This window comes from Bidens hawaiensis, unplaced genomic scaffold (assembly GCF_021521415.1).
Source record: "Bidens hawaiensis isolate Kalapana, Puna unplaced genomic scaffold, B.hawaiensis_p1.1 tig00037235_1, whole genome shotgun sequence".
In the NCBI taxonomy this organism is placed as follows: Eukaryota; Viridiplantae; Streptophyta; class Magnoliopsida; order Asterales; family Asteraceae; genus Bidens; species Bidens hawaiensis.
This window is the reverse complement of record NW_027496496.1, coordinates 137,365-164,528: the sequence shown is the minus strand read 5'-3', so window position 1 is coordinate 164,528 and position 27,164 is coordinate 137,365. Positions and strand designations below refer to the sequence as shown.

General features: G+C 33.3%; 3 protein-coding genes, 4 non-coding genes and 1 pseudogene across 8 annotated transcripts in view; 2 read left to right on the top strand and 6 right to left on the bottom strand.

Moving 5' to 3' along the window:
* Positions 1–3,639: 3,639 nt before the first annotated feature.
* The window catches only part of LOC143589129 (ALA-interacting subunit 3-like), a 35,978-nt gene continuing 12,453 nt past the window's right edge, over positions 3,640–27,164 (top strand). The window contains exons 1-7 of one of the 2 annotated variants that reach the window (XM_077069974.1): positions 3,640–3,670; positions 3,760–3,818; positions 3,898–3,972; positions 4,044–4,157; positions 4,571–4,942; positions 5,330–5,619; positions 6,163–6,234. In XM_077069974.1, coding sequence (XP_076926089.1) covers positions 3,913–3,972; positions 4,044–4,157; positions 4,571–4,942; positions 5,330–5,619; positions 6,163–6,217 — 891 coding nt within the window. In that variant the 5' untranslated portion in view covers positions 3,640–3,670; positions 3,760–3,818; positions 3,898–3,912 and the 3' untranslated portion in view covers positions 6,218–6,234. Of the gene's footprint in view, positions 3,671–3,759; positions 3,819–3,897; positions 3,973–4,043; positions 4,158–4,570; positions 4,943–5,329; positions 5,620–6,162; positions 6,368–27,164 lie in introns of those variants that run through there. The other variant, XM_077069973.1, reaches the window with a different exon arrangement.
* LOC143589131 (small nucleolar RNA Z43) lies at positions 9,193–9,292 on the bottom strand. Its single transcript, XR_013145216.1, has one exon. It is a non-coding gene; the product is annotated as a small nucleolar RNA Z43 (small nucleolar RNA).
* LOC143589130 (small nucleolar RNA snR60/Z15/Z230/Z193/J17) lies at positions 9,336–9,424 on the bottom strand. The gene has a single exon (XR_013145215.1). It is a non-coding gene; the product is annotated as a small nucleolar RNA snR60/Z15/Z230/Z193/J17 (small nucleolar RNA).
* LOC143589133 (small nucleolar RNA U83) lies at positions 9,455–9,539 on the bottom strand. The gene has a single exon (XR_013145217.1). It is a non-coding gene; the product is annotated as a small nucleolar RNA U83 (small nucleolar RNA).
* On the bottom strand, positions 9,712–9,805 carry LOC143589132 (small nucleolar RNA Z43; annotated as a pseudogene).
* On the bottom strand, positions 10,132–10,221 carry LOC143589134 (small nucleolar RNA snoR117). Its single transcript, XR_013145218.1, has one exon. It is a non-coding gene; the product is annotated as a small nucleolar RNA snoR117 (small nucleolar RNA).
* Positions 12,812–16,992, bottom strand: LOC143589128 (metal tolerance protein 9-like). The gene is made up of 6 exons (XM_077069972.1): positions 16,558–16,992; positions 15,702–15,814; positions 15,372–15,617; positions 14,313–14,393; positions 13,999–14,229; positions 12,812–13,182 (listed from the first exon to the last, which is right to left on the bottom strand). Exons 1-6 carry the CDS (start codon positions 16,748–16,750, stop codon positions 12,838–12,840), a joined length of 1,209 nt encoding a protein of 402 aa, XP_076926087.1. The 5' UTR covers positions 16,751–16,992; the 3' UTR covers positions 12,812–12,837.
* Positions 20,656–25,243, top strand: LOC143589127 (uncharacterized). The gene is made up of 11 exons (XM_077069971.1): positions 20,656–20,723; positions 20,844–20,905; positions 22,822–22,958; positions 23,567–23,625; positions 23,720–23,743; positions 23,853–23,935; positions 24,035–24,099; positions 24,269–24,318; positions 24,745–24,846; positions 24,914–24,973; positions 25,053–25,243. Exons 1-11 carry the CDS (start codon positions 20,721–20,723, stop codon positions 25,173–25,175), a joined length of 768 nt encoding a protein of 255 aa, XP_076926086.1. The 5' UTR covers positions 20,656–20,720; the 3' UTR covers positions 25,176–25,243.

The following is a 27,164-nucleotide window of genomic DNA, read 5'->3' as shown; positions in this document are numbered from 1 at the left end:
GCGGCGATAATCGACGGTTCCGCTTGACGGAGGAGCCATTCGATTGTTTTGGCCATCGGACTTGTGACCTAGCTCATGAGTGAGCTGGAAAACCCTAGCGGTGGAGGTTGCACGCCAAATGTTTGATGAAATGCCGAAGAGGAATAACGTGTCGTGGAGTGTTTAAAGTTGATGTATTAGTATGATGTTTATTGTGTTTTTGTTCATCATGTTCGACATAGTGTGTTGCACACCAACTGTTTGCTGAAATGCCAAAGAGGAATAATGTGTTGTGCAGTTTTTAAAGGTGATGCATCAGTATGATGTTTATTGTGTTTTTGTTCAACATAGTGTGTTACTTTTCTTGATGTTCTTGGTCTTGTGTTAAAAAATTATAACACACTAGATGAATATGCCCCTGGAGTGTTATAAAACAAGTATTAAAATAAAACACACTGCCTAAAAAACACACTTTTCATCGAGACCATCAGATCATCAAATCTAACGCACCAGATTACTTCCTACACGTTTTAGACACACTCCACTTCTTATTATAACTCCACCATATATATATATATATGTATATAGGGGAGATTTCAAATGAGAACCCCTTTGAGTTTTAAAAACTCGAAAGAACTCAGTGTAATGATTTTTTTTTCTATTTTTTTACACATGCGTAATATATATAGGTTTCATATTCGTAAAAAAATTACAGAATTTTTTACGCACCGAGTCAACTTTTTACACATGTGTAACGGACGTAAAAGTTAGTGTAACCACTTACATCTTTGTTCTCTCTCCTACTTTGACTTTTTTGCCAGATTTAATCTCAACCACATATTCTAATCCATTTAATTAAATGTGTGGCCTAGAATAGAGTTCTTAAATTCTTAAAACTCACCATGGTTCTCAAAATATCCCTCCCTTATATGAGGAGATTTCAATGAGAATCCATTTGAGTTTTAAGAACTCGAAGGAACTTCGTGTAACGATTTTTTTTCGAACTTTTTTTTACACATGTGTAATATATGTAGGTTACATACACGTAAAAAAATTACATAATTTTTTACGCACCGATTCGACTTTTTACACATGTGTAACGGACGTAAAAGTTAGTGTAACCACTTACATCTTTATTCTTTCTGCTACTTTGACTTTTTTGCCAGATTTAATCTCAACCACAAATTCCAATCCATTTAATTAAATGGGTGGCCAAGAATTGAGTTCTTAAGTTCTTAAAGTTCAACATGGTTCTCAAAATATTCCTCCCCTACTTTTTTACATATGTGTAACGGACGTAAAAGTTAGTGTAACCACTTACATCTTTATTCTTACTCCTACTTTGACTTTTTTGCCGGATTTAATCTCAACCATATATTCCAATCCATTTAATTAAATGTGTGGCCAAGAATTGAGTTCTTAAGTTCTTAAAACTCAACATGGTTATCAAAATATCCCTCCCCTATATCTATATATATGGGAAGTATAGAACAAAAGCCCACTTGATTTGTGAAAACCCGTGAAAACCCTATATAACATCTTTTTTTTTTTTTTTTACAAACGTAATATATGTTGTAACATTTAATACAAAACATCGAAAACTAAAAAAAATTGTTTTGCTATTTTTTAACATTTTTTTACTAATTTTTATATATGTTTTCAGGAGAGAGAAAATGTTATATTTATATTTACATTTTTTATTAATTTTAATTGTGGACCATAAGATTTAAACTTTAATTAAAAACATGTTGTTGAGAATGAGTTTCTTGAGTTTCACAACTCAAGTGAGTTTTTTTAACCTTACCATATATATATATGTGTGTGTGTGTGTGTGTGTGTGTCGTAATTGCAAGTCATGAAAGAGTGTCATAAAACATGACAAGCAAGTGCATGTCATTTTCATTTTATGACTAGGCTATCATTGACACGCATTTGTGTGTTATCTAACCTTTTATACATGCATTTTGTGTCGTTAAAGGTGTTTTTTCTAGTAGTGAATTAACCATTTATTACTACAAGATTTAAGCCAGCTTTGACTAACTAATGCATTTCAACATTGTTTGTCACGAAATTTGTTCTATATAAATCACACCCAACCTATAAAATTTTTGTCACGCCCAAATTTAATTTCATTTTGTTCTTACTCTCAAATTTGGTGATTCAAACTTTGTTGACTTTCAAAGTTATATTTGACCTTTCTTTTCTCGTTAATCCATCCTCGGGTAATTGTTTTTACTTTTTGTATAATATCACAAGTTGAACAGCATCAATATATCACATCCATTTGACCAAGAATGGTTGTTCATCATTTTCGCATTTTGTCGTTCATTAAGGTTTGGTTCGCGTTCAAGTTATACTCCTGTTAAACAAATAAAAGGAATACGACTTTTAAAAAAAAACTCCTTGACATCATTTTTACATCTTTAAAATGTTGGACATAAACCAGACGCAACTCTTAGTTCGTGTTCGACAAAAACAAACTATTCACTTAACTACTTATTTTCTTAAATAAAACTCGGTGCGTTATTTAAAATGAGCCGAATTCATTAATTTTAAGTTTTTAACTAATCAATATTATAATAAAAAATTTTTAAATAAAACTCGGTTCATTATTCAAAATGAACCTAATTCATTAATTTTAAGTTTTTAACTAACAAATATTATAACAAATTTCTTATTTCAAAACCTTAACATATTAGGATTTAAACATAAAAAACTAATCATTTCTTGAATTATAAAGTAAAACATATAATTTTTATAAACTCTTATTTTTCATTACACGAACCAAGAACCAAACGGCGATTCCCTCTTTTCATCTTTTTATTTTTTATATCATCATTTTGAATCAGTGTTTTTCTCATCTAGGGTCACTTGACAAACCGAACTCAATATGCTCGTTTAAAGTCACATTTACTTTCATCTCAACTTTACGCACATTTTTCATGTGAGTTTTCCTAACCCATTTTCCATATTTTACATTTTTTGGGTGTAGCACGTTACAAATTTTCATTGTTATTTCATGTTTCATGATTGTAAACCAAATTCACATGTGTGTCTAGTATGTATTTACTTCACATCATATTGCTTGTGAATTATGTGATATATGTGCAATGTGTTTATTGTTTCATGGTGATTGGTACACAAGCGCAAACACAAACTCGAAGTAGGAGGGTCCGTCAGGATATACATGCGCCGTCTAATTCTTCAACTTATGTTGGAACGCATGATGGTTCTCATCTATTGCTCTTAGTAGTTTAGCGAACAGAGGTTCCTTAGTAGATTTGGTTTATGTCAAGCGAACGAGGAAATATCAAGTTCTCATTTTCTTCTTACTTTATGATTGATATGCTACATCTCAACCGAAAAAAGAAAATAATATGGAACCATGATATTCCTGTTCGCTTGATAAATTCGGTGTTCGATATCCCAAACGAAAAAAGTTCAAACTGAGAAAACCAAAACCGAACTAATAAGGAAACATATTATAAAGTATTCTTTTCTTGAGGATTGAAGGTCAAAGTGGAGTATTTAGGAAGTCAGAGGAATCACCCTCCCTCCATCCTAACCACTTCTCCCCCTCATTCCGACCGTCCAACCACCGCCGTCCGATCACCATCGTCTGAGCTCATGAGCAATCCAACGAATCCCACCGAACCATCTTCTCCAAGGCGAAACTCCAAGCGACCCAAATGTAAATAAATAAATAAATAAATAAAATATTAATTACCATCAAATCAAATTCACCATTTTTAATTCATTTCACTTTCCCCTTATTTTCAGATTCCAGGTTTACCCAGCAGGAGCTTCCGGCGTGTAAACCAATTCTGACTCCACGATGGGTAACTATTATTATATATTCTCAATTCTTAAAAATAATAATTTATTTATAGGGTAATAAGTAATTTGTTTTAATTGCAGGTTATATCTGCGTTTATGCTTGTCACCATTGTTTTCGTTCCGATAGGGCTTGTCTCACTCTTTGCATCACGTGATGTAAGCTTTACCTTTTTAAATTGTTATTGGTAGTCTTAATTTGTTGATTAGAGTTTATTTGGTTGAATTAGGTTGTCGAAATTGTTAACCGTTATGATGATGAGTGTGCACCCTCGGGATCGAGAAGCGATAAGGTTCGGTATATACAATCGAATGCGGATAAAACCTGTAACAGAACCCTAACTGTAAGACCCTTTTCATTACTTTCTTGACATCTTTTGCTTACAGGTGCTAACAAGCTGAGCGCGACCTCTGCTCGTTTTGAGCATTTTTTTTAAAGCTTGAGCTCGGCTTGTGAGTCGTTTTTTCAAGCTCATGGCTGGCTCGTTTATTATTTATTAGTTTATTTTTATAGTTTTATATGTTTTAAGAATAACTTTAAACAAGTCCTTGTTTGTGATTTATTAGTTTATTTTTATAAGTTTTATATATTTTAAGAATAACTTTAAACGAGTCCAAGCTCGTGTGCTTGATTACTAAACGAGCTTTATTTGAGGCTTGGGCTCCGTTTCGAGTTTTTATCGATCTGATCTTGAGTAGCTCACAGGCAGTTTGCTATAGCTTATAATCTGATTTGCAGTTAATAAATGGTTTTCAGGTGCCAAAACGTATGAAGAAGCCTATTTATGTGTATTATCAGCTTGACAACTTTTATCAGAATCATAGAAGGTATGTTAAGAGCAGAAGTGATCAGCAATTGAGGAACAGAAAATATGAGAATGACACGAGTACGTGCAAGCCTGAAGATAATGTAAATGGGACAACGATTGTGCCGTGTGGGCTTGTGGCGTGGAGTATGTTTAATGATACTTTCAATTTCTCCACTAAAAATAATGTGCAATTGCCCATTTCAAAGAAAGATATTTCATGGAAAAGTGACAGAGATCATAAGTTTGGTAAAAATGTCTTCCCTAAAAACTTTCAAAATGGGAGTCTTATTGGCGGTGCACATCTTGATGAATCTATACCAGTAAGCATCTTAACATTATATACTGAATGATGATGATTCTAACCAGGGATATGATCATGAGAAAACCAAGAAACTCGATAATTATGTGTACGCGTAATATCATACTACATGATATACTACGTATATGTATATTATATATGGTATATCATACTACACAATATGCAGTATACTTCATATATCAGTATAATGCATATATGTAGTATTATATTATACTACATTTATGTAGTATATGTATATATGCAGTATAATGCATATATGGGGTATGCTGCATACATGTAATATTATACTACATATATGTAGTATGATATTTTGAATGATTCTAAATTTCTAATTATTTTGTTTAGAATGATTATATATAAATATGAACTTATTGGGATGCATATACAGTTAAGTGCACAGGAAGATCTTGTTGTGTGGATGCGGACCGCAGCTCTTCCAACTTTTAGGAAGTTGTATGGTAAGATCGAGGTGGATCTTCAAGCAGGTGATACAATAAATGTGGTTATGCAGAATAACTACAACACCTACAGTTTTAATGGCAAGAAGAAACTTGTGCTCTCAACTGCCAGCTGGCTTGGTGGAAAGAATAACTTTATTGGCATCGCGTATCTTGCTGTTGGTGGATTGTGCTTTGTGCTAGCTATGACTTTCACCATTATATATTTGTTTAAGCCAAGGTAATTCTAATACTATATTACTATGTTGGTTCTATATAGACTTTGTTGTTACTTTCATTATTATTATATAATGGACAAGTTACAATTTTTGACGTTTAGGACTTTAGATATATAGCAAATTTCACTTGTCGTTCATAAACTAAGGAAATAACAGAAATCATTCTTTATGTTAATATGTTGTAAAAGTTTGCATCCTTTCTTCTAACGAACTTTAGATCTATGGACTATTTGAATTATTTTATTTTTTAAGTTCTTCAGTTCTTGTATTTTTATTTAGTAAAATATAGTTTTTGAGTAAATAGGATAGAAAGACCAAAATGACCTCATGTGCTCTGCACAGGACTGCATTAAACATTTAAATCTAGCGTCCGTTAGAGGAAAGAACATATATTGTTACAAAATATTAACATAAGTAACAATTCAGGGCTGCAGAAAATTATGCATTTTGTGAGGTTATTAATTTATCTAGGTTATAATGTATGGTGGGATGTTATATAATTTGGTGATTGGAGGTTACTAATTTGTTCTTATTATTTGATTCAGGCAACTTGGGGATCCATCATATTTGTCTTGGAACCGTAGTCCAGGTGGTCACTGATCAATTCAATCAAAAATGTGTTAAAAGGATGCACGTTTGGGTTGTAAGTATTTAACGTGATATTTTTTAATGTTTTTTCACGGAAATATTGATTTCTTTAATGTTGTGTTAGGAACTAGTAGGTTGCAACTGCCTTATTGTAACGTGAAATTCTTATTTAAGTGGTGATTTCTGTTTGGAAATTTTGTTTTAGGTGTTTTTTTTCAAATTATCATGTACTCCTTTAACCTTAGGGTGATTTCTTATTTAACTTTATCAAACTCGTTTTTTCAAGCGCATGGCTGGCTCGTTTATTATTTATTAGTTTATTTTTATAGTTTTATATGTTTTAAGAATAACTTTAAACGAGTCCTTGTTTGTTATTTATTAGTTTATTTTTATAAGTTTTATATATTTTAAGAATAACTTTAAACGAGTCCAAGCTCGTGTGCTTGATTACTAAACGAGCTTTATTTGAGGCTTGGGCTCCGTTTCGAGTTTCTATCGATCTGATCTTGAGTAGCTCACAGGCAGTTTGCTATAGCTTATAATCTGATTTGCAGTTAATAAATGGTTTTCAGGTGCCAAAACGTATTAAATAAGTGATTCAAGTGGTCTGTTGGAACTTGTGTATAAAATTAATTCCAAAACAACAAAAATTCAATTTTGTTGAAATTACTTCTAGAATGGCCAGTTTTACATCTTTCCAAGTTCCAACAGACCACTTGAATCACTTATTTGACTGGTAAATAATCAAATATCTGTCAAGTGGTCTGTTGGAACTTGGAAAGGTGTAAAACTGGCCATTCTAGAAGTAAATTCAACAAAATTGAATTTTAGTTGTTTTGGAATTACTATTTTGGTTGATGGCATGCCACTTAAATACCAAAATAGTAGTAATGGACTGTTTGATTTGCTGAAGAAATAAACAAGCAGCAGCATCAGAATGTTAAAACATGTAAGGAGGTAGCACCAATATCAGGTACCTTCCCTGTACTAGAATCGAGATGTCACTCGTTCCCTTTTAACATTCTTTTGTAAAACACATGAACCCAAACATGACATGCATTTGTACCTTACGTAGTGTTTAGAATTCGTAGGATATCTTTTGAACCATGTTGACAATTTCATATTGAAATATTTTGCTGGTATTTCTAAAGTTGAATTAGATTATTCAAAGAGTAACAAAAGAATATGCAAAATTCTTACAAAAAAGTTGTCCTGCAGTTAGACCAAAATTTTTTATTATACTGTGGACAGGCTATGCTAACATTTTGGTTCGTGGTTACTACTTACGATTGTTGGAAAACCATGAATAGAAACTCAACGGTGAACCAGTTGTTGATAACCACTTAGAATAAGAGTGGGTTAAACAAATTACTTGCTGAGTTGGTCATGTCAACCAAAACAAGACTTGTATAAGAATAACCAAATGTCTGACTTGTGTTGGTAGCTATCAGGGCTTTTTTTTCAGTTTGATTGCAAGAAGTTGGTAATCATGCGATTTAAATGAAATTGTTATCTTTTAACCGTTGGCAATGATATAAAACGTGAAGAAAAGAAGAAAGGATACATATACAACAGTAATTTGACATTTTGATCATGCAGTCTCAATAAGTTTTATACAACAAATTTTCTTCTTTCATTCTGCACATTTTCATCAATTTATTTCACACACTGAAAAGAAAGCATTAGGATGTACATAGCGCATGCATTTGTTTTTCGTATTCATTTTATCCTTCTTTACCAATTCAACTCACTATTACTAGCCGAGCGAATTTGCCTTCTAAGAGGAAGCAAGGAGATCCAATTTCATAGTGAGTCACCTGCTTTTGACACCAAGAATCCTGAGGATAAAGAAAGTGACTTGGCAGGGACTCACGGGCATCCATCTTCGAGAAACGGTGCAGACTCATATAGGATTAGGACTGGCAAAAGTCCTAAATTAGGTTGGGTCCCTGTACGGATTTGTTGTTTGCCTGCCTTCCAATTGAGAAAATTTTCAATCATAACATAAAATGGGCAAAATTAAAATGGACAAAATTTTGAACTTTGAATTTCAAGACTACAAGAGTGGTTTCTATCTGGGCAGAAAAGCTAAGGGTATAAGGTGGAGAAGGCTTGTCATACCTACTATACGGTGCATACTAAGAAAAAGTCAGGACCGGCTTTGTAAATTGTGAAAAATTTGAGATGAAAGCGAATAAATTTAGGTTTTAAATTAGTTGAGTAATTGGGTATAAACAATACAAATATACATTTCTAAAAAATTATTTAAAATAAAAAAAAAAACAGGTTGATCAGGTTGTCAGGGCAGAGTAGATCAACTACCTACCTCTGCCTCATAGCCGTCCTTGTACAGTTGTAGCCATGACCAACTGGTTTGTTGGCATGATTTCCCCACTTAGATTTGGTTAAATCTCTGCATAAATATGGACAAATATGGAATTTATGTGAATTTTGTGTTAAAAAAATGTCCTTATTTTCTTTGTCAACAATTTTTATAATGACAAACATGCTATAAACATCCGTGAGCAGAAAATAGAGTTTGAGACTCATGATTTTTATCTCCAAAAAATTTTATTCATACTGATCTAAGACTAACACTCGATGGTGTGGCTGGTAGTGCTTTGTTGTGCTAAAATGCATATCAAAGTTCGAATCCGGCTTTGTGGTATTCTAGGTTTCTGGTGTTTTTGTTTTTGGCGTGTTTTTTCAACAGAAACAGATTCTTTCATTTATAAATTTCATACTAACTTAAAATAAGGTCGTGTGATGATAAAGATACTGTAATGTATTATGTTTTATGTGTGTCTGAACCTTTCAATTGGCGCAACACACCGAGGGCAAACTCTAGTCTCAATAAAACATAAGCGGCATCATTAAAAGAAGATTTACAACATAATTGAATTCAGACATATGCTTGTCATTGTGCTAAGTTTTTTCTTAATCATTTACCAAAAACTAATTTACAAAAAAAAACAAACATAAATATGGGATTCAGTTTATGGGTGGTGATATAACAGAATGGTCGGCAAGGTGACTGTTAATCACCATTACGACGAACGAGACCTAATCACAGAGACGTCATTATCCCAATTTTTACTTAAAAAACATAAACATAATTTAATGTAATTTGAGAGTTCATCAGATAGGAGCGAAAGACTAACAGATTTCTAATCACGGAAAATCATTTGAACTATGCAATTTAATCATCATCTGAACTTCCAAAATATAAATTAAAAATCAATGAAATGAAACCTCAGAAGGAAGGCAGTAGAGTTAATGTAATCATGAATAATTATCATACATTACAAAAATACACATCCAATCATCACTGGTTCTAAGTGTCCATTAAGAAACAATAAAAAAACAAAACAAAAGTTGCAAACAATAAATTAGTGGCCTCATAGAGAAGATTAGAATTAACAACACGGTTTGATTCAGACATATGCTTGTCAGTTTTTATATTTAATCATCGGCCAATTAAAAAAGGGCATAAAATTAAAATAAACGGACTCAGTTTATAACAGGATGGTCGGCAAGGTGATTGATTATTAACCTCCGTTACGACGAACGAGACCTTATCACATGAGATCGTCATAGCCCTCTTTTGGAAAATCAAAACTAAATAAATAATAGCAAGCGAGGAATCCAAATTTAATTTGTAAACTGAAATCGAAAAAACAGTGTTAGAAACACAAAAAGAAAGTAATATAAAGTGTAAAGAGTTAAGAAATTGTAGGAACATCTGAATGCATTAATAGAAAGTGGATTGGTCCATCCAAGAATATCAGTACCAATTCATATCGGCAACGTACAGCACTCTATTAACCATCAAACAGGCAAACGAGCGACTCTAAAATGTTGCCTTTACCAAACAAATTAATAATAATAATAATCAAATAAAGTTAAAAACATAGAGCGATTAGAATATGCCTCATAAACCGAATGCGAGTACTAATCAAATAAGGTTAAAGAAAACCTTTCAGATGGTACGGACAAAACATCATACATCATCGGCAATCTAATTTCTATATACCTTCACAACTCACCCTTGATAATGTCGATTCCCGTCGGCGAATAATGACTGATGAATATGCGATGGGGATGCTGTATCTTTATAGCGACGAAGAAAAAGAAAAACCCTAGGTACGTGTAATTACAATAATACCCTGCTGTTTTCAATTATTTTACTTTTTTTGTCTCATCTCTTCTTCCAACAGGCGAATGGCACTCATGGTATTATTACCCATACATCGCTCAATCCTGCATCGATATCTCATTCTACCCTCATATACTCGTAAACCAAAAAATCATTGATAACACATACCCACAATACCCTGAAACTTTTTGTTTTTTTTAGTTCTTCAAGTACGATAAATATAAAAAAAAGGAATCAATTTTATGTGGTAAACCTTTGTCATGGAATGAAGCCATGTAACCTACCCGCATGGGGTAGCAGAGGCGTTGCCATGTGGTTTGAAAGTCATGCACCCTACCTGTATTGATGCCCTGTCATCTCTAATCGCGACTATCTTCAGTATAAATGGATGGTCACAAGTCGGTTTACGGTCGACCCCGGTTTAGAACCCCTAAAGAGTTTCTCCCGAAAAGTATAATCCCTTGTTTTGGATTCTCATTGCGTCCTCAATGGAACCTTTTCACCTTATACCACTTGACACCAACTTCGTCACCACAAAAGTCGAGACCCTCTAGTGTAAGTCAGCAGGATAAAACCCCCCTGTGTGGTTTGAATTCTAATTGGCGACCTCCCGAAAAATGATTAGTTTTTATCTTCGTTATCATAACCAACTAGGCTAGCCCACAAGGTTAATTTCATTCTATACTAAAGTTTTGAATAAGTTTTATTAAAAATATATATATTATTATAATAGACTAGAAAGGTGCCCACGCCATGCGGCGGGATACAAAAATCCTAGTAATCATGTAACAATTATAGATGTTCAAGGTTCGTTTGAAACCGTGAATACGTTTAAACCAATCACCACTTTTGGTCAGTCGGTTTCTGAATGTTTAAACCATATCAAACGGTTTGGTTTACGGTTTATACCGGAAATCGACCATATAAAACCGGTCAGGACTGTAAACTTATTATTGAAGCTCAATGCGTGAAACCAAATTGTTAGTAACGATTCAGTTTAAATTTTCAACGGTTCCATTATGATTTTCAATGATAAAAAAATCGAACCAACGGTTTGACTTACGGTTTAACTTAGAAGCTGTTAAAACTGAATTGTGAGCCCTATACGTAGCGTGTTAATTTTTTCAATTGAAAAAACTATAGCAATACCATACCCAAATTAAAGACAATAAAATGTTCATTTTTATGGTGCAATTTTTAAAAAAATATATTAACGTATGAAAAAGTTACGATCGTTGAAAAATTGTTGGTGGGAAGTTGGTTTACGTTAAAATCAAAAGGAATACATGGGTAAAGATGAAGATTCAAATTTATAACTATTTATTAAATTTACAAAAGTTGAGGGGTAATGTTGTAACTATTTATATGCATATTTTATAACTGGCAAGTTTGCCCCAACCTTAAATGCTATAGAATGTATAACTTATGATTTATAAATTGTAAATTATTTAAAAAGTATTTGTCTTAATTTACTCATGTCTCATGAATTATTATATATAGTATAGATAGATGTTATTTATAAAACTTTTAGAATTTAAGTATTAGAAACTAAAAACTTATTATTTTAAAATTTTAAATTTAGTAACATATAATTTTATAACTTTTAAACTTCAAATTTCCTCACAAAAGATACAATCATTCTTCTCCATGACTTTCACATCTTATAATGCTTCTTTCTCTCATACTTCTTAAGAGTCATGAATCCAAGCCAAATTCATTTTACAATTGCTAAACAATTCAATCCCAATAAAAAATCAACCCAAACTCTATTGAAACTAGGATTCCTCGGACCAACAATTCCATAATCTAGGGTTCCTCCAACTCCCAAATCACGTTTTCTTCCAATTCTCAAATCTATAGTTCTTTAAATTCTCAAATCTCGACTTCTACCAATTCGCTAATATTGAATTTGCTGAATGATTCATTCACCTCCCCCAAGCCTAGTTTCTGATTACCATGAACTCTTTGACCATCTCAACCACTCAAACATCCACATTAGCACTACACTATGGTAGTGTGGATGAATTTCTGTCATCACGCGTGCAGATTCAAGACGGGCAAAAAGAAGAACAAAGCAGTTGCATCTACCGAGAGAATAAAATAGTATCGACGATATTGTAAGGGTCTCTAAGCCCAACATTAGCGTGTCTTGTCTCTTTTGATCATGTTCAATTTCAAAAACACTAGTTATAATTATTAATCTTTTTAAAATGTTTTCAGATTTAGGGTCTAAAACCCTTATTTATTTCAATAACAATGTGCAAATACATTAGATGGTGAAGAGTCAAAAGCACTGACAAACGTTAACAAATAAATCGATCAACAATTAGAAAACTTGATCACATCACCAGAAGATTCATTCAAATTTGATCAATCTGCCAAGCATAACCCAAACATAACCAACCACAACATAAAAAGGTTGTGTTTGTGTGTTTATTTAACTAAAAAAGCATGTTAAAAGATAAATAAAAGTTAGCTAGACCTTGGCTTTGTGTTCTGGTCTATGACTAAACTCAAAGTCGATATGAACGAAGGCACGCTCGACTTCAGGAAGTTGTTCAAGCTTTTCTTGTAGCGTCTCACCGATATTATGAGCTTGGTTGAGCAACATATCCTCTGGTAACACAATATCTACCTCCACAAAGTAATGGGAACCAAATGTGTAAGCTCTCACAGTGTCAATATGTTTTATTTCCTCATGGTGGTTCCATACCAGATAAGTCAGTTTTGCTAGGAAATCCGGTGGGGCCGTTCTACCTATTAACGCTCTCACGTTCTCCATAACTGTCCTCGCCCATGTGCTGATCGTATAAAGTGCTATCTGCAACCAATCAATTTAAAAAATAACAAAAAAATGACGACAGCCAGTTGTTGTGTTTACATGTGTCAAACATGACCCATTCTTAAATAAACGAGCTGGCATGAGTATATCTATTAGTTAAATGGGTTGATTTGAGTTACTTAAGGGATACAATGGCTCACTTGTGAACAAGTGGCCAACTTAGAATGCATCCAAATGGGCAAAACCATCTAGGGGTGTGCACGAAACCAAAATAACAAACTGTAATCGGTAACGATATCATAGCTGAAATAACCGACGTAACCGAACCAAAATAACCAAACCAAATAAGAAAATCGGCAAGCTTGGTTATGTTTTTCTTTTTTCTTATTAAACCAAATTTTCAATTTGGGATCGGCTTTGCTATAAGAAAAAACTGAACAAAAAACCAAACCGAAAGAGCCAAATTTTAACCGTAAAAAACTATATTAAGTGATTGATAAGAAATTAATAAATGACGTACGAGAAGAGTTTCAAGTCCATATGTGTAATAATCAATTAGTTGTTAATAATAAAAAAAAGTTTAGGCCCAATGTTTCAAGCCCAAGCTCATTATTTTGACTTTTTGAGCCATTTTTTTCAGCCTAATGTTGAAGCCCGATAAAACCAAACACAACCCATTGTAAAAGCCGAAAATTAAAGCGAACGTTTTCAATAACCCAAAAACCAAATTTTTGGTTTTTTATTCAGTTTGAAACAAAAGCAACCCAAACCGACCAATACACACCCCTTAGAACCAACCCATTTTGACATGGCCTGACACACCCATTTTGCATGCTTAGTTTTTATCATACTTACAACGATAGCACCGACGGGATCAATCCACCATTTGTAGCGAACAGCTAAAACAGTGGAAACTAATCCGACAGAATTGGTGACAACATCAAAGAAATGATCTTGTGCATACGCCCTCACTATTTCATTTTGAAATCTTCGACAGTAGACCATCAGCAGAAACTTCACCATGGTCACACCCGTCATGATGCCAATCACCCATTTTTCATTATTGCTGTCCATGTCAGAATGACTCTGAAACCAGTTCAAAGTGCATATTAAACATAAATCAAGATCTAGAAAAGAAAATTATATGCACAATCTTGTTGAACACAAACCTGTGCAATAAGTTGTCTAGCAGACTCGAGCAATATCTGAAACCCAAGAGTCCCCATTACTGATGCAAAAACAATAATCCCCTGCAGTACAACATAGTTAGAGCAAAGACCATTGTGTATATGTGCACACATACATACGTGTAGAAAATACATTATGCACTTATTTCGAAAGAATCAAATTTTGAAATAATTATAGAAATAAATGATTTAATGAAAATGCTAGGAATTGAAAGAAACTATAAAATTAAAAACCCTATATAACTACATCTTTTATACCAACGGAAATATCTTTTAACTATGGATAATATACAATATATCAATCCTATTACTTTGGCCTATCGTAGCAATGTGTTGGATAAGACTTGTCTTTCAAAATACCAAAATAATGAAGGTTGAAGTCCCGTAGGTGTCAAAAAATTACTTAAAATGTGAGAGTTGTCCCTATAAAAGAAAATTCATCTTCTTATGGTGAATAACTACATCGCGTTGAACTAAATATTGATGGTGTTAGTCTATTTCAAGAATAACAAACTTCAAGATAGATCATAAATTAAATGCACGCGTAATTTATGTTATACAAATTTACAAAATAATGTTTGTTTTTTCAAATGCATATATCACACGAAAACAAGTAAATTTGAACACTTCTTAGCAATAAAATGTGGGCCCCGCCCCTCTATTTAAGTACACCTTTTAATTAACTATGGCTTATAAAATTTTACAAGCGCATTCATAAAAATAACTTAAAATCCACAATATCAACATCGCAAGAAAGCTTAAATCGATTAACTATTTTTGCAATTAAAAAGATTTGTTGGATGAAACATATTACAATTTTTGAAGCAAACAATTTGTATCAGTTAAGAAGAAATACATTAATATATCATACATAGTTTTTAACTCTTTCAACTATAAACTATTTATTTTCTTTTGAAAAAGACCCATATTTAAATTTTCTTTAGGCCTAAAATAATTTGGAACCACAGTCCACGGGTGCAGTTGAACCTGTTCTTAAATCATGATGATGAGCAAAGTGGTTTAAAAGATCGAAGTGCTTACAACAGGTTGCATCCTGTTCTTCCCGATCGGATAGTTAAACTGATTCGGGTTTCTCATGGCATATGAAGTAAACCACAAAATAAACCCGGATAACAAGTCCAACAGTGAATCCAAGGTTGAAGCAATGACAGCTAGAGACTTGCTCTCAATGGAAGCATATACTTTTGCTATGAAAAGAATCAAGTTAGCCACATTTGATACGGTGATCGCGGTTCTTTCACTCTTAGCCAAATTCTTCATTTCTTCCTGCATACAACAAATTAACCAAGTGAAAAATCTATTTTAATGACAAGTTACAACAAATCAAATAGCATTATGTAGCAAACGCACCTCGGTTAAGGATTCAGGTAAACATCCCAACTCGTTAATCGTTTCCATCTCGTTGAATCCTTCTAGGAGTCGTTCCTGTTTCTTGTAGTACTCGCGAACCTTTACATGCCTCCCTGAAGTTTAGGGAGAACTAACTTTGTAAGAATATACTACGCTTGTTACACGGGTCGTGAAGGTTGATACGTCGACATTCGAATCTGGCACGTACCACAAAACTTACATGACACATCACGAAATGCGTATTCACGGGTTGATATGATCCATTTGTTTAAATTGAAAATGATTATACAATATTTTTTTATAGTTATTCTTTAAAAATTCAATATTTTTTTTACTTAATATTTTTAGTTTAAGCAATTATGTTTAAAATTTATCATTTAACATGAAAAAATTTGTATACTTTTTTAGATATTAATACTTCTAAAGTTTACATACTCTTTTTTTAAGCAAAGATGTTAAAATATGCTATTTTTATATTTGAACTTTAAAAATATTAACAAGAAAAATATCTAGATAGTTTAAATCACTACATAAACATAATGGGTTAACACAAACTTGACACGTTAAGCTAAACTTGTTTGCAGGTTACACTGAACCTAAACTCGCAAATTTGTGTTAAGTTAATATGTGTTTTCCTGTGGTGTAGTGCCTGAGATTCACACCCTTATGATCAAATGAAATAAACAACAAATTTCACATAAAATCTAAATTCCAAATGTAGAAAACATACGATAGACAGTACTTATCATAACATAAAGTTGGTTTCATGTTGCAACATTAAAGTAATTATACTGTCAACAGCGTGACATGTTTGAAAGTAAATCAACTGAAATTAAAGATAGAACAAAGTAAATACTCGGAGTACGGCGGAAGAGGCGACAAAAGCCCGAAAACCGGTCGGGAGAAGTAGAATTGGCAGTTGAGGACTGTGGAAGACGAAAGTGGTCGAGGTTAAGTCTCCATGAAGAAGATTGTGTTGGCGGAGGAGACAGGAGGCGGTTCGAAGGAGCCGTGCCGCCGTCATCGGTGATTCCGGTATCACTTTCCATTGATGAAACAATTGTTTGTTGTCTTTGGTAATGTGAAGGAATGAATATTGAGGGAATGAAATTAAAACTACATGCAGGAAAGCGGTTAAGTAAAGTGAGAGAAGAAGATATTCATAATATTCTATTCTAATATCATATGATATGCATGTCATCATCATATTGCACTAGGGATGATTTTTATTTTTTTATTTTTGTACAAACCAAAACCAACTACTCCACCACTTTAAACTAACTCCATCGTGCTTTACACCATTCTAAATTTGATAATAATCAAAACAAAAATAATAATAATATGACATTCACATTATCCTATCCTCAAATTCATCAGCGTGTTTTGATTTTAATGGTATGGAATATAAAATGATAACTTTATATTTAAACTAAACTTAAAAAAAGATTAGTAATTAATAGGATGAGTGATCTCATGAAAAATTCTTCACCAAAGAAACAAAAAAAAAAAAACATTTAAATGTTGCGGCTTCTTAAACTGCACTTCTTAAAGAATAGGTAAAAAAAACCATACGTAAACCGTTAGCATGGTGGTGTCGTGTCATGAGTCATGACATGAGTGGTAAAGGACAATGAAAGTGTTTGTTATGTCACTAGATTAAAGAGTAAAGAAACTATGTAAAGCTTGATTAAATTATGAACCAAAGTGTTATAAAAGATGTAACAACACGGGTAACAATACATGTAAATTTAGAAACTTGTAAATATTATAATAAGTTAATAACCATGTAAAAATACATTAATATTATAAATTCAAATGACTTAAGTTCGATACTTAATGCTCTCATTATGTAACCCTTAAGATGCAATATAAGTATAAAGATATTAATTGCAAAAACGTTCATAAGTAAAAGTTCTTAAAATATAAAAATGTATTGAAAGCAATTTATTTGGGTGTCTTTTAACACCTTAACTCTATATGCGTACAACATTGATAAAAATATTGAAAGCAATTGGTTCACGCATAGGCTACTCCTCGATAAAAACAACAGAAAATTAGCTGACAATTCTTTTCTATTTATTTCTTTTAGACGTAATAAGGTGACAATTATAAGTATGATATCAATGGTTGGTTCATAAATAACAGAGATGGTGATATACTCTATTGTTACTATCTTATAATTTCGACGTGTTTAAAAAAAGATGTTGAATAACAATGAAAAGGAATAGGAATCCAATTTTTCAAATGAAAATTGAAATATATTGAGATCAACTGACAATACATAGCTACGAGTTTTCAAATTACAAAACTGTATGATCTCAAGAATACACGTTATTGAGAAATCTACTTAAACGAGCATGAAGGATTTTGTAAATTTGTAACTCAACCAAGAAACATGCTCTTGTGTAATCAATTTACATCATGCTATGTTCTCTTGCTTCCAAGTTATGCATCAAAACACACCCCCACATAACTACAATGTTTATCTAGGCATGAGAATCAAATCCCATGTAAAACAACTATGCAATAAATTTACATATGCATCAGATTTGTGACAACTTACATATAAAACCCAAGTCTAGATTAATGACGGAACTTGTAACACATATTATTTAAGCATCATATAATATTTTTATATTATGACCTACAGTTAAATACAAAGCATTATACTATTAACTACATTTACAAGAAAATTGTTAATCATACGAAAAATAAAATAGGTAAAGTATATTTGTTAATTACAAATCAGGGTTAGGAGAAATGGCGTATAAAGTTAAATCAAATGATCAATAATCTAATTTTATTTATTTATAGTTTTTACATTAGATATAATGTAAAACTTATAATAGCAGATAAACAAGATATGCTAATCCTCAATGGGGCCTTGTCGTGGTCTTCCACAAGTTTGCTACTCGAAACGCACATCACATGAACACATGATTAGAGAAAGTACTAACTTAGTACAGGAAGGTTAGATACTTCATAATAGTAAAATGATTATGACAGAGCGTAATTTAATATAGCATTCACTTTAATAGCAAAAACCTACAAACACACGATGACGACTTTTTTAATAGGGTTTCTGATGTTATCGTAATTCAGATCAAGAGGGATGACAATGGATCTTTAAAAGATAAAAAAGGAAGGCAAAGAAAAACGAAGGGATCATATAGAATGCATGATAGAACCGTAGAACCCTAATTTCAAATAGTTGCAAAAGCTGTCAATCGTGATTTTCATTACAAATTTTCAACTGAAAATGATAATAAAGGAGTTTAGTGGAGAGGGGGGGGGGGGGGGGGTAGGATCAGGTTTTAGTATCGAGTAGATTGACAAAATGAGGGAAAACGTTTGGTTTTGTTCAATTAGTTCGAGTTGATGATGCTGTGTCTGCCGACTAGTAAACAATTTATGAAGTATCTGGTTTAGGTCTTGTCTAGCTTACGTGATGTAACCTGGTTTGGTCATATCATAAATAAACAAAAAGGACACTACATATGCATTTACAAATACATATGAACATATCACACACCACCACTCACCATTACCGTTTGCGCCCACCACTAAAAATGCCACGCACCACCACCACCACTAGCATCGCCACTCACTAACTTATCATTCCTTCGATTTTTCTAGAGCCTACCAAACAACACAAAGTAATTATTTATTCCATTCTCACATAATAACCAAACATCTCAATGGAATGGTAATGAGCCATTTAATTCATTTGTCATTTCCATTATCTCGTCTATTCCATTCACTAATCCATTCCATTACCGTATACAAAACAGACCCTAAAATTCCGATCTAAATGAGTGTACGGTTCACGATTAAACAAGGTCTAGTCAATAACTAGCTAGTTAGACCGCAAACTGTTCAAAAGTACTAAACTCGGGCATGAAACGAGATGAGGATTAAATAAAATTGAATTGTGATAACCTTGGTTTTTACCATAAAAGAAGAAAGCGCCCAAAAGAAGTGAGTGACTCAAGAAAGGCCATCGCTCTTCTCTCTTGACCCGATAATTGGGGGTTTTCTGTGAGCTAGGAGCGAAGCCTTTCAGTAGCTGTTCAAAAGAATCAATCAATTCAATCACCTACAGAGCTAGGAGTTCTATGTCTAGATTGAGGAGAGTCCTTTTAGTCAATCTTAGCTGCTATCCTACTTATCCCAGCTCTAAAAACAGCTACTGACTCGTTAAGTTAAGTCGACAATGATTCTTCTTGTTCCGCTGTGAATGTATCATTATCATATTCATTAGTTTTCCCTGCTTGCTAAAACCCTTATTCTAGTTTTTTATCTTGAATATTTCTTACTGTCTTTCCCTTTCATCTTGATATCAACTCTAACATTAACAAAGCATCGGGCAGGGAAGCTTTCAATATTATGATGGAAGAGACTATCGAAGAAGGTCCCACTCTGCTTGCGCCCGCTAGCTGACGACGTGTGTAACCACGTTATATGGATTCACTAGGACGGAGTTGCTGTTGATTGAGGATTGGGCGAGGGGAGTGCCATCATGTAGCTGGGTACAAATAAGCCATCAAAAGAGGAGTAGTCAGGGTACGACGAAGCACGCTTGGTACGTAAGCGATTTAGCGAATATGGATCACGTGGGTTTGTACTGATTCGCTTTCGAGCTGTTGAGTGACGCTTGCTCCATCTATTAAGAAAGGATATGGGGGCCTATCTTGTAATAAAGGGAGTACTCTCTTCTTTGATGCGCACTGTATTATTGTGTCCTATTTATGAAGGAGTGACTTTTAACCCCCACCCGGTCCAGGATTAGGAAATTGCCCTTAACCCCCTAGAAACATAAAGCCCGGCCATAACACTTTGAGACCGTGTTTGATCATGTTTAAGACAATTATGTTGTAGCATTTTGGTTAAGCTCTTTAGGTCAATTAGACTATTATTATTATTATTATTATTATTATTATTATTATTATTATTCATTTGACCTGGAACGTATAGAGCGAGCGAGAGAGACTGCGGTCCTCTTCCGCCAGCAGATTCACCATGGTTAGTCGCCGCCATTAACAATTATCATATATATATATATATATTCATTCGTCATCTAGGTTTTCGTTTTTAACTAATAATAATATTTGTTTATTATTAATTCTCCTCTAATAATTACAGAACAAATTGAGCAGAGGCCACCGTGACAAGGCTCAACGGTTTATGACCATTACCGGCGCAAGGTAGTACTAATTCATACTTCATTCCACAATGCCACCATTCATTCTGTTATTTACTACATACATACATACATTTGCTTGAAATTATATTATAGCTTACTATTTGTTTTTTAGGGCTTTTTGTTTGTAGAATGTAAAGCATGCACTGGCATTTTGTATTTACAACTTGATACCAGTATATATCTATGCAGTATCAATATTGTAAAGTGTGTGGCTCTTTTTAATAGATTTCAGAGACTGCTTCCGTGTGATATTAGCTAGCTACGCTTTAGTTAAATCTTCATACTCGTCTTCCTATTCGATTAGTTTACATCTTTCGAGATGAATCAATCGTGTTTCTTAAGTTAAGTCAAATGCTAGCTGCTCTCAACTTTTGTTGGTTAGTGCGTTTCGTTTTTAATTGAGTTAGGAAAATTAGGGATGTGGATCTTTCCTGGCGTTATTGGTAAATTACCATTATAGTTTTTATCAATAGAGATGTCATAAGTTAATGTTCAACTAGAATACTCTGAATTCCGCTAATGACTCACTTTATATTGCTAGCCATGCATGGTTTTGAGTTTTGACTGATAGTAAATTAGTAATGCGTCCTATATTGAGTGTTTTTTTTCCAGGTTGAAATCACACTGTTAAAGTGGAAGTTGTTTTGTTGATGTATCGCGTTCTAAACTAGTGGTTGATGTTGAAAATGTTGAGGGATGAGTAAGATGTGATTATTTGATCACTTTTTAGATGTTAATTTAGTGGTAAGTTAACTTTGTGAATATAAACTATGGAAGGAATTGCAGTAACTATGTAATGGACATTTCATCCATCAACTTGAAGCAACGTATCTCAAATTCTCAATGTAACTATAGTATTGCAGGCTAGTTTAAGGCTATAAAGTGTTCAGTTGGAATTGTTGAGAACCTTTTAGAAATTGAACGCAACAAAAAGTTAGTGCAATACATGATGAAACTCATTGATGAGTGCGAGTTTATAAGAAACAAAGTATTAGCCTTGGATGCTATTCCTAATATAAAAACAAGGGATGTTACACCGGGAAACAAAAATAAATGGCTAATCATTCTATTGAACTCATTGCATCTTTTGCCACTGTTGATACTGCTAAGTGAGGCTAGCTACATTAGAAAAAGGGTCAAGATGCTTGCACACCTCCTCCCTTTGAAAATACTCTTGAAATTTGTAATTCATTCACGTGATAAGCCTGTTTGTTGCCAATAAGTTTGCTTGTAGAAGTCATTTCATATCCCAATGACTTGATCAAAATACATTTCTTGCTGAATTCTGTCACTTTTTTATTTGTATAAAATGGTTCATGTAACTTATTGCAAGCATTTTGATGCTATTGAGTTTTCTTGCGGAAGTTGTATGCTTGCTAAACATCAAATATTATTCTTCCCTAAAAGTTGTACATATTTGTCCCTTCTGATTAATTGCATACTTAATGTGGATGTTTGTGGACCATTTGAAATGCATGTTGTTAACGTCGCACATTGTTTGTTTACCAATATTGAAGACAAAACCAGCAATCTAAGTTGCAAATCATTACCACGTCATACCAAACTTTGTCAGATCATATAGTGGAAACATTGCATTTTTTTGTGGTTACATAACAAGGATGATATATACATGATACGAGTCAAAACGAACCTGTATTAATAATAATTTCCGTAGTTAAGACACAATATAACAATCATAATTGTATCTATGCTAAGCTTTACGAGGACAGGTTTGCAAAACATAAAGTTCCTTTTACGGGCAGTGTGCAACACTCCTTTCTTATTAGCTAATAGCTAGTTAGGACTTTCATTTAGTTAGTTAAGACCTTTTACAGTTAGCATGCGTTTGAATGGCAGTGATATTATTTGTACAAATTACGTAATTTTAATAGCTTGTTTCTCTTTCTATTATTGCAGTGAGAAAGTTACTCTTCAGGTTTTGAAGGCCAGTGATTGGCATCTTGAAGGAGCATTTGATGTATACTATAGTCAACCTCAAGTCCAGTCATCCACAGATTCAAAACATCCAGAAAACCTATACAATAGATACAAAGGCATGTTTTAACAATTAAAACCTCTTATTAACCTTTTGCCCTCAAATTTGCTTCTTGATATGATCCAAGAGATTAGGTCTGTAATTGAATCGAATGAAGACGAATATAGCATGTTTGCTTATTTAACTTCAACCGAACAAACGATCAAACACGAACAGTTAAGCGAACGAGTTTTTCTTGTTCGTGCTTGTTTATTAAGAAAATGAGCGTGTTCATGTTCATTTATGTTCGCTTGTTAATAGTTTAAATGAGCGGTTCACGAACATAAACGAATGAACATAATTGAGCGCACACCATTGAAAACATGAGCATATTATGCTGACCTAAAGATTTGTTAAAACTGGACTAAACTGTAATGAGCCTACTAAGAAATTTAATTGAATATGTAAACATACGTACTCAAACAATAGATAGATGAAGATAAACAGACTTGAATGAACATTCACGAAGATAAATGAACGAACGAACGAGAAATGTGTTCATGTTCCTTCATTTAACTAACATGTTCACTCGTTTATTAATTAAACGAACTTCCGGCTGGACAGTTCACAATCGGTTCACTGAACGTTAAGACGACTTGATTTAAGTTTCTTTATCTTGTCTTTTAGATCCTTATGCTGATATGATTATGGCTGATGGTATTAGCACCCTTTGCAATGACCTAATGGTAAATCCAGCATTCATTTCATCTATATTCACATTAAAATCCTGGTCTTAACGAGGCATTATTTAGTTAACATTATTTGTTTGTCATATTGCAGGTAGACTCTCAAGATGTTGTCATGGTATGTACTATGGCAGCATGAATACTAATTTCAGATGAAATTTTTAGAACTTTCTTATGTTGTGACACATTTTAAAATTAATTGGCATAATATTTGATTGTTACTTCAGTTGGTTATCTCATGGTACATGAAAGCTGCTACCATGTGTGAATTCTCCAAGCAGGAATTTATTGGTGGCTTGCAATCTCTCGGGTAATTATTGCTGTAACAGACTAACAGCATCTTTTTATTTCTGCATCTAGAATTGATGTCATAAAGTTATCTGACATTGTTTTGTAATTTGTGTGACAGGATAGACTCATTGGATAGGTTTCGTGAGCGATTACCATATATACGTTCTGAGCTAAGTGATAACCGTATGTTCTCTAAAAATAAGTTTTGAGTTTTGACTTGCTGTTCTCTAAAAATATCTTTTTGCTGCATCTTTTAATCTAAATGATACTATGGATTGATTTAAGTGTTTAAATTATGAGCACTTTATGCTCTCTTGCAAATTTGTGAATTGTGATTTTCTATTTTGTGCAGAAAAATTCAAGGAGATTTATATATTTGCATTTGACTGGGCAAAGGAAAAGGTACGGATTTAGCATATTCACATAATTTTGGACTCAAATTGGACCAAAACGAAAATTTTGGTTTCTTGGTTTTAGGAGACTGATTGGTTATTGGTTGGCTTTCGGTTGTACATTTGGGCTTCAAATGTTTGGGCCCGAAAACATTGTTCCAAAATAGAGTCTGGCCCCAAAACTTTTGTCCAAATGCTTTTGTTTACTTGCAATTTATGAATGAATTTTGATCTAAAACTTTTGGCCCAAGATAATGAGTTTGGGCCATAAATCCAATAACAAACATTCAAATAAGCTCAATGCGGTTCAGTTTTAGTGCGGATTTGTTTGGTTTTGGAACAAGGTACAATATTGGTTGGTATGAGGGGTTAGATGCTATTTGGCTGTTTTTAGGTGATTTAATGTACAAGTGCTCATTTAACTACATGATTTCAGGGTAAAAAGTCTTTAGCATTGGAAACAGCTATAGGGATGTGGCAGTTGTTATATGCCGAAAAGAAGTGGCCATTGATTCATCACTGGTGCCATTTCTTACAGGTATCTTATTTTACAATGTCAGATTCATCATTGTAGACATTTAATATGACACATTTATTGATTTCAGACGAAGCATAACAAAGCCATTTCTCGGGATACTTGGTCTCTGCTACTTGAGTTTGCAACTGTAAGATACACCGCCTCAAATTATGTTTCTTGGCTACTATTTTTTAGCAAAGTTGTGTATATAATGTTGTACCTTGTAGGGCGTGGATCCCGGACTTTCAAATTATGATGCTGAAGGTGCGTGGCCGTATCTGATTGATGAGTTTGTGGAGTATCTAACCGAGAACAATATAATTCAAAAAGGTAGGGGGAAGAAGTTGTAATTGTCGGGTGATGCCACGTTTGTTCTCATTCATATTGAAAATTTAGAGTGATATTAATCCTTTGTCAGGTGGATGTTGATTGGACCTTTGACACATGAAAACGACGCATTGATGAGTATATTGTATGTTCATGTGAGATACATCTGAAAATGAGAGTATGCGACGATTAACGATACTACAACATAGGAAATATGTATGCATGCATTTAATAAATGATTTCTATTGTGCTAGTAACTCAACACAAACCGGATTCTATTCAGGCATGTGTGTGTTATTATTGCCATGAGCCTGAAGCCATTGATTCAAGCTAGCCACCTTGTGAAGCTCCGTGTTTTCCATATCTTCCGTTGTGTTTCCTTTAATACCATGACTATCTTTCTTGCTTTCAAAATCTTTCATGTCTGGAATTGGCGGCTTGACATCATTGGTGCTATTGATCCTTTGAAGCGACTCGTCATGTTCACTGAGCGTTTTGAAATTTGTACGGGGTTCCTTGGTGGTGACATGAATGGGCATGATGTCATGTTTGTGTGCAATTGTACCATGTTTGAGGTTGGAGGGAGAGTCAAAGTGATGATTTGGATGGATCATTTGCTTGTTGGATTGCTGATTGTTGGATGAGCTGGAGTATACACATCCCATTTTACTAGTCTAAGAAGAAAACAACTAAAGGGAAAATAATATATGAAAAAAAGGAGTATGTGTGTTTTCTGACTTTTCAAAGTTCAAACATCTCACTCACCAACCCTTGTATTTTCCATATGGCCATATCTACAGAAAATCGCATAGTTTGCCGTTTGTCCACAATAAGTAAAGTAGTAAACCACAGCTCACATAAAACAAGACACTAAAATGTTTTAAAACTTTACAAACAAATCTTCTCTACAAAGAGACGCAAAAATTGTACATTTATTTTTCAATTGCCAATATTTTATTTTAATGATAAACTAGGTAGTAAACCCGGGGACACGAATTCAATTAGTATCACTAAAGTTTGTTACAACACCAAGACTAAATAAAAATTAAGTTTCTAAACACCCAAAAGAGTATCAGGACACATACAACTTATAATCAAAGTGACAAGAATTTGGCCACTATCGATTAGGTTCGTGTTGGTAGATGTATTTTACCCTATATATAAACTAATAGACGCCTAAAACAGTATTGAAACTCGTATAGCCTACGATACAAAAAAATAACATATTTAAAATGACGTTTATCCGGTCGGTAAAAGACGGGCAGCGACGAATCGATGCAAATTCGGGTGGTATTAGCTACGTTGTTACGGTACCGAAACTAAACGCAAAAACTAATTTCGTCAAGTTAACGTATTAAGAAAAAAAAACACAGACGTTGTGTTGGCCAATTGATACGAATTCATTCGGTAGTTGACACGAATTCGTCCAGTATCAATTAGGTTAATTACAAGTATGGAACTAAACCTAAAAATAATTATCAAATTTAAAACAAAAAAAACATACTTTTATACATAAATAGATAATCAAACAAAACATAAAAAAAAACTATTATAATAAAACAAGCTTTTCTTTGACTTGACTGGTGTCTTATTCACAACATAGGCCCTTCCTTAAATTCTAACCTCCTGTTATTTTGCCATCTGGTATAACCAAAACACAGAACGTAGATTTAGAAAGTATAGCGGTTTTAATCCCTAATTCTATGGCAACCGCATACATACGATGTTCTTAATCACAAATCTTCTTCAACGATTTTCCTCACATATTGGTTTGCATAGCTTAATAACTGATAGTCGATGTTGTCGTTTTCAACTATTATTGACAAACCCTAATTTTTCCAAGCCGAATAATTCAGTCGTAGCGATTCATGGTGGATGTATTCGCTTTCCACATCAGCTTTCGAGCGGCAACAATTACAGATAAGGCAATAATCTTATTTTCTTATTTACAGTTACAATAATAGATTTGCAGTTCTGTTTTTTAGATTATTATCAGTCACGTATGGTGAAAT

What these genes read in the sequence shown, in the direction of transcription:
- LOC143589128 (XM_077069972.1), bottom strand. Translation starts at nt 16,750, where the DNA reads ATGGAAAGTGATACCGGAATCACCGATGACGGCGGCACGGCTCCTTCG. An exon ending in CTAGACAACTTATTGCACAG is followed by an intron (nt 14,230 to 14,312) that starts GTTTGTGTTCAA and finishes AACTGGTTTCAG; the next exon opens with AGTCATTCTGACATGGACAG. An exon ending in ATCCCGTCGGTGCTATCGTT is followed by an intron (nt 13,183 to 13,998) that starts GTAAGTATGATA and finishes GATTGGTTGCAG; the next exon opens with ATAGCACTTTATACGATCAG.
- LOC143589127 (XM_077069971.1), top strand. An exon ending in ATGACCATTACCGGCGCAAG is followed by an intron (nt 20,906 to 22,821) that starts GTAGTACTAATT and finishes CTATTATTGCAG; the next exon opens with TGAGAAAGTTACTCTTCAGG. An exon ending in CCCTTTGCAATGACCTAATG is followed by an intron (nt 23,626 to 23,719) that starts GTAAATCCAGCA and finishes GTCATATTGCAG; the next exon opens with GTAGACTCTCAAGATGTTGT.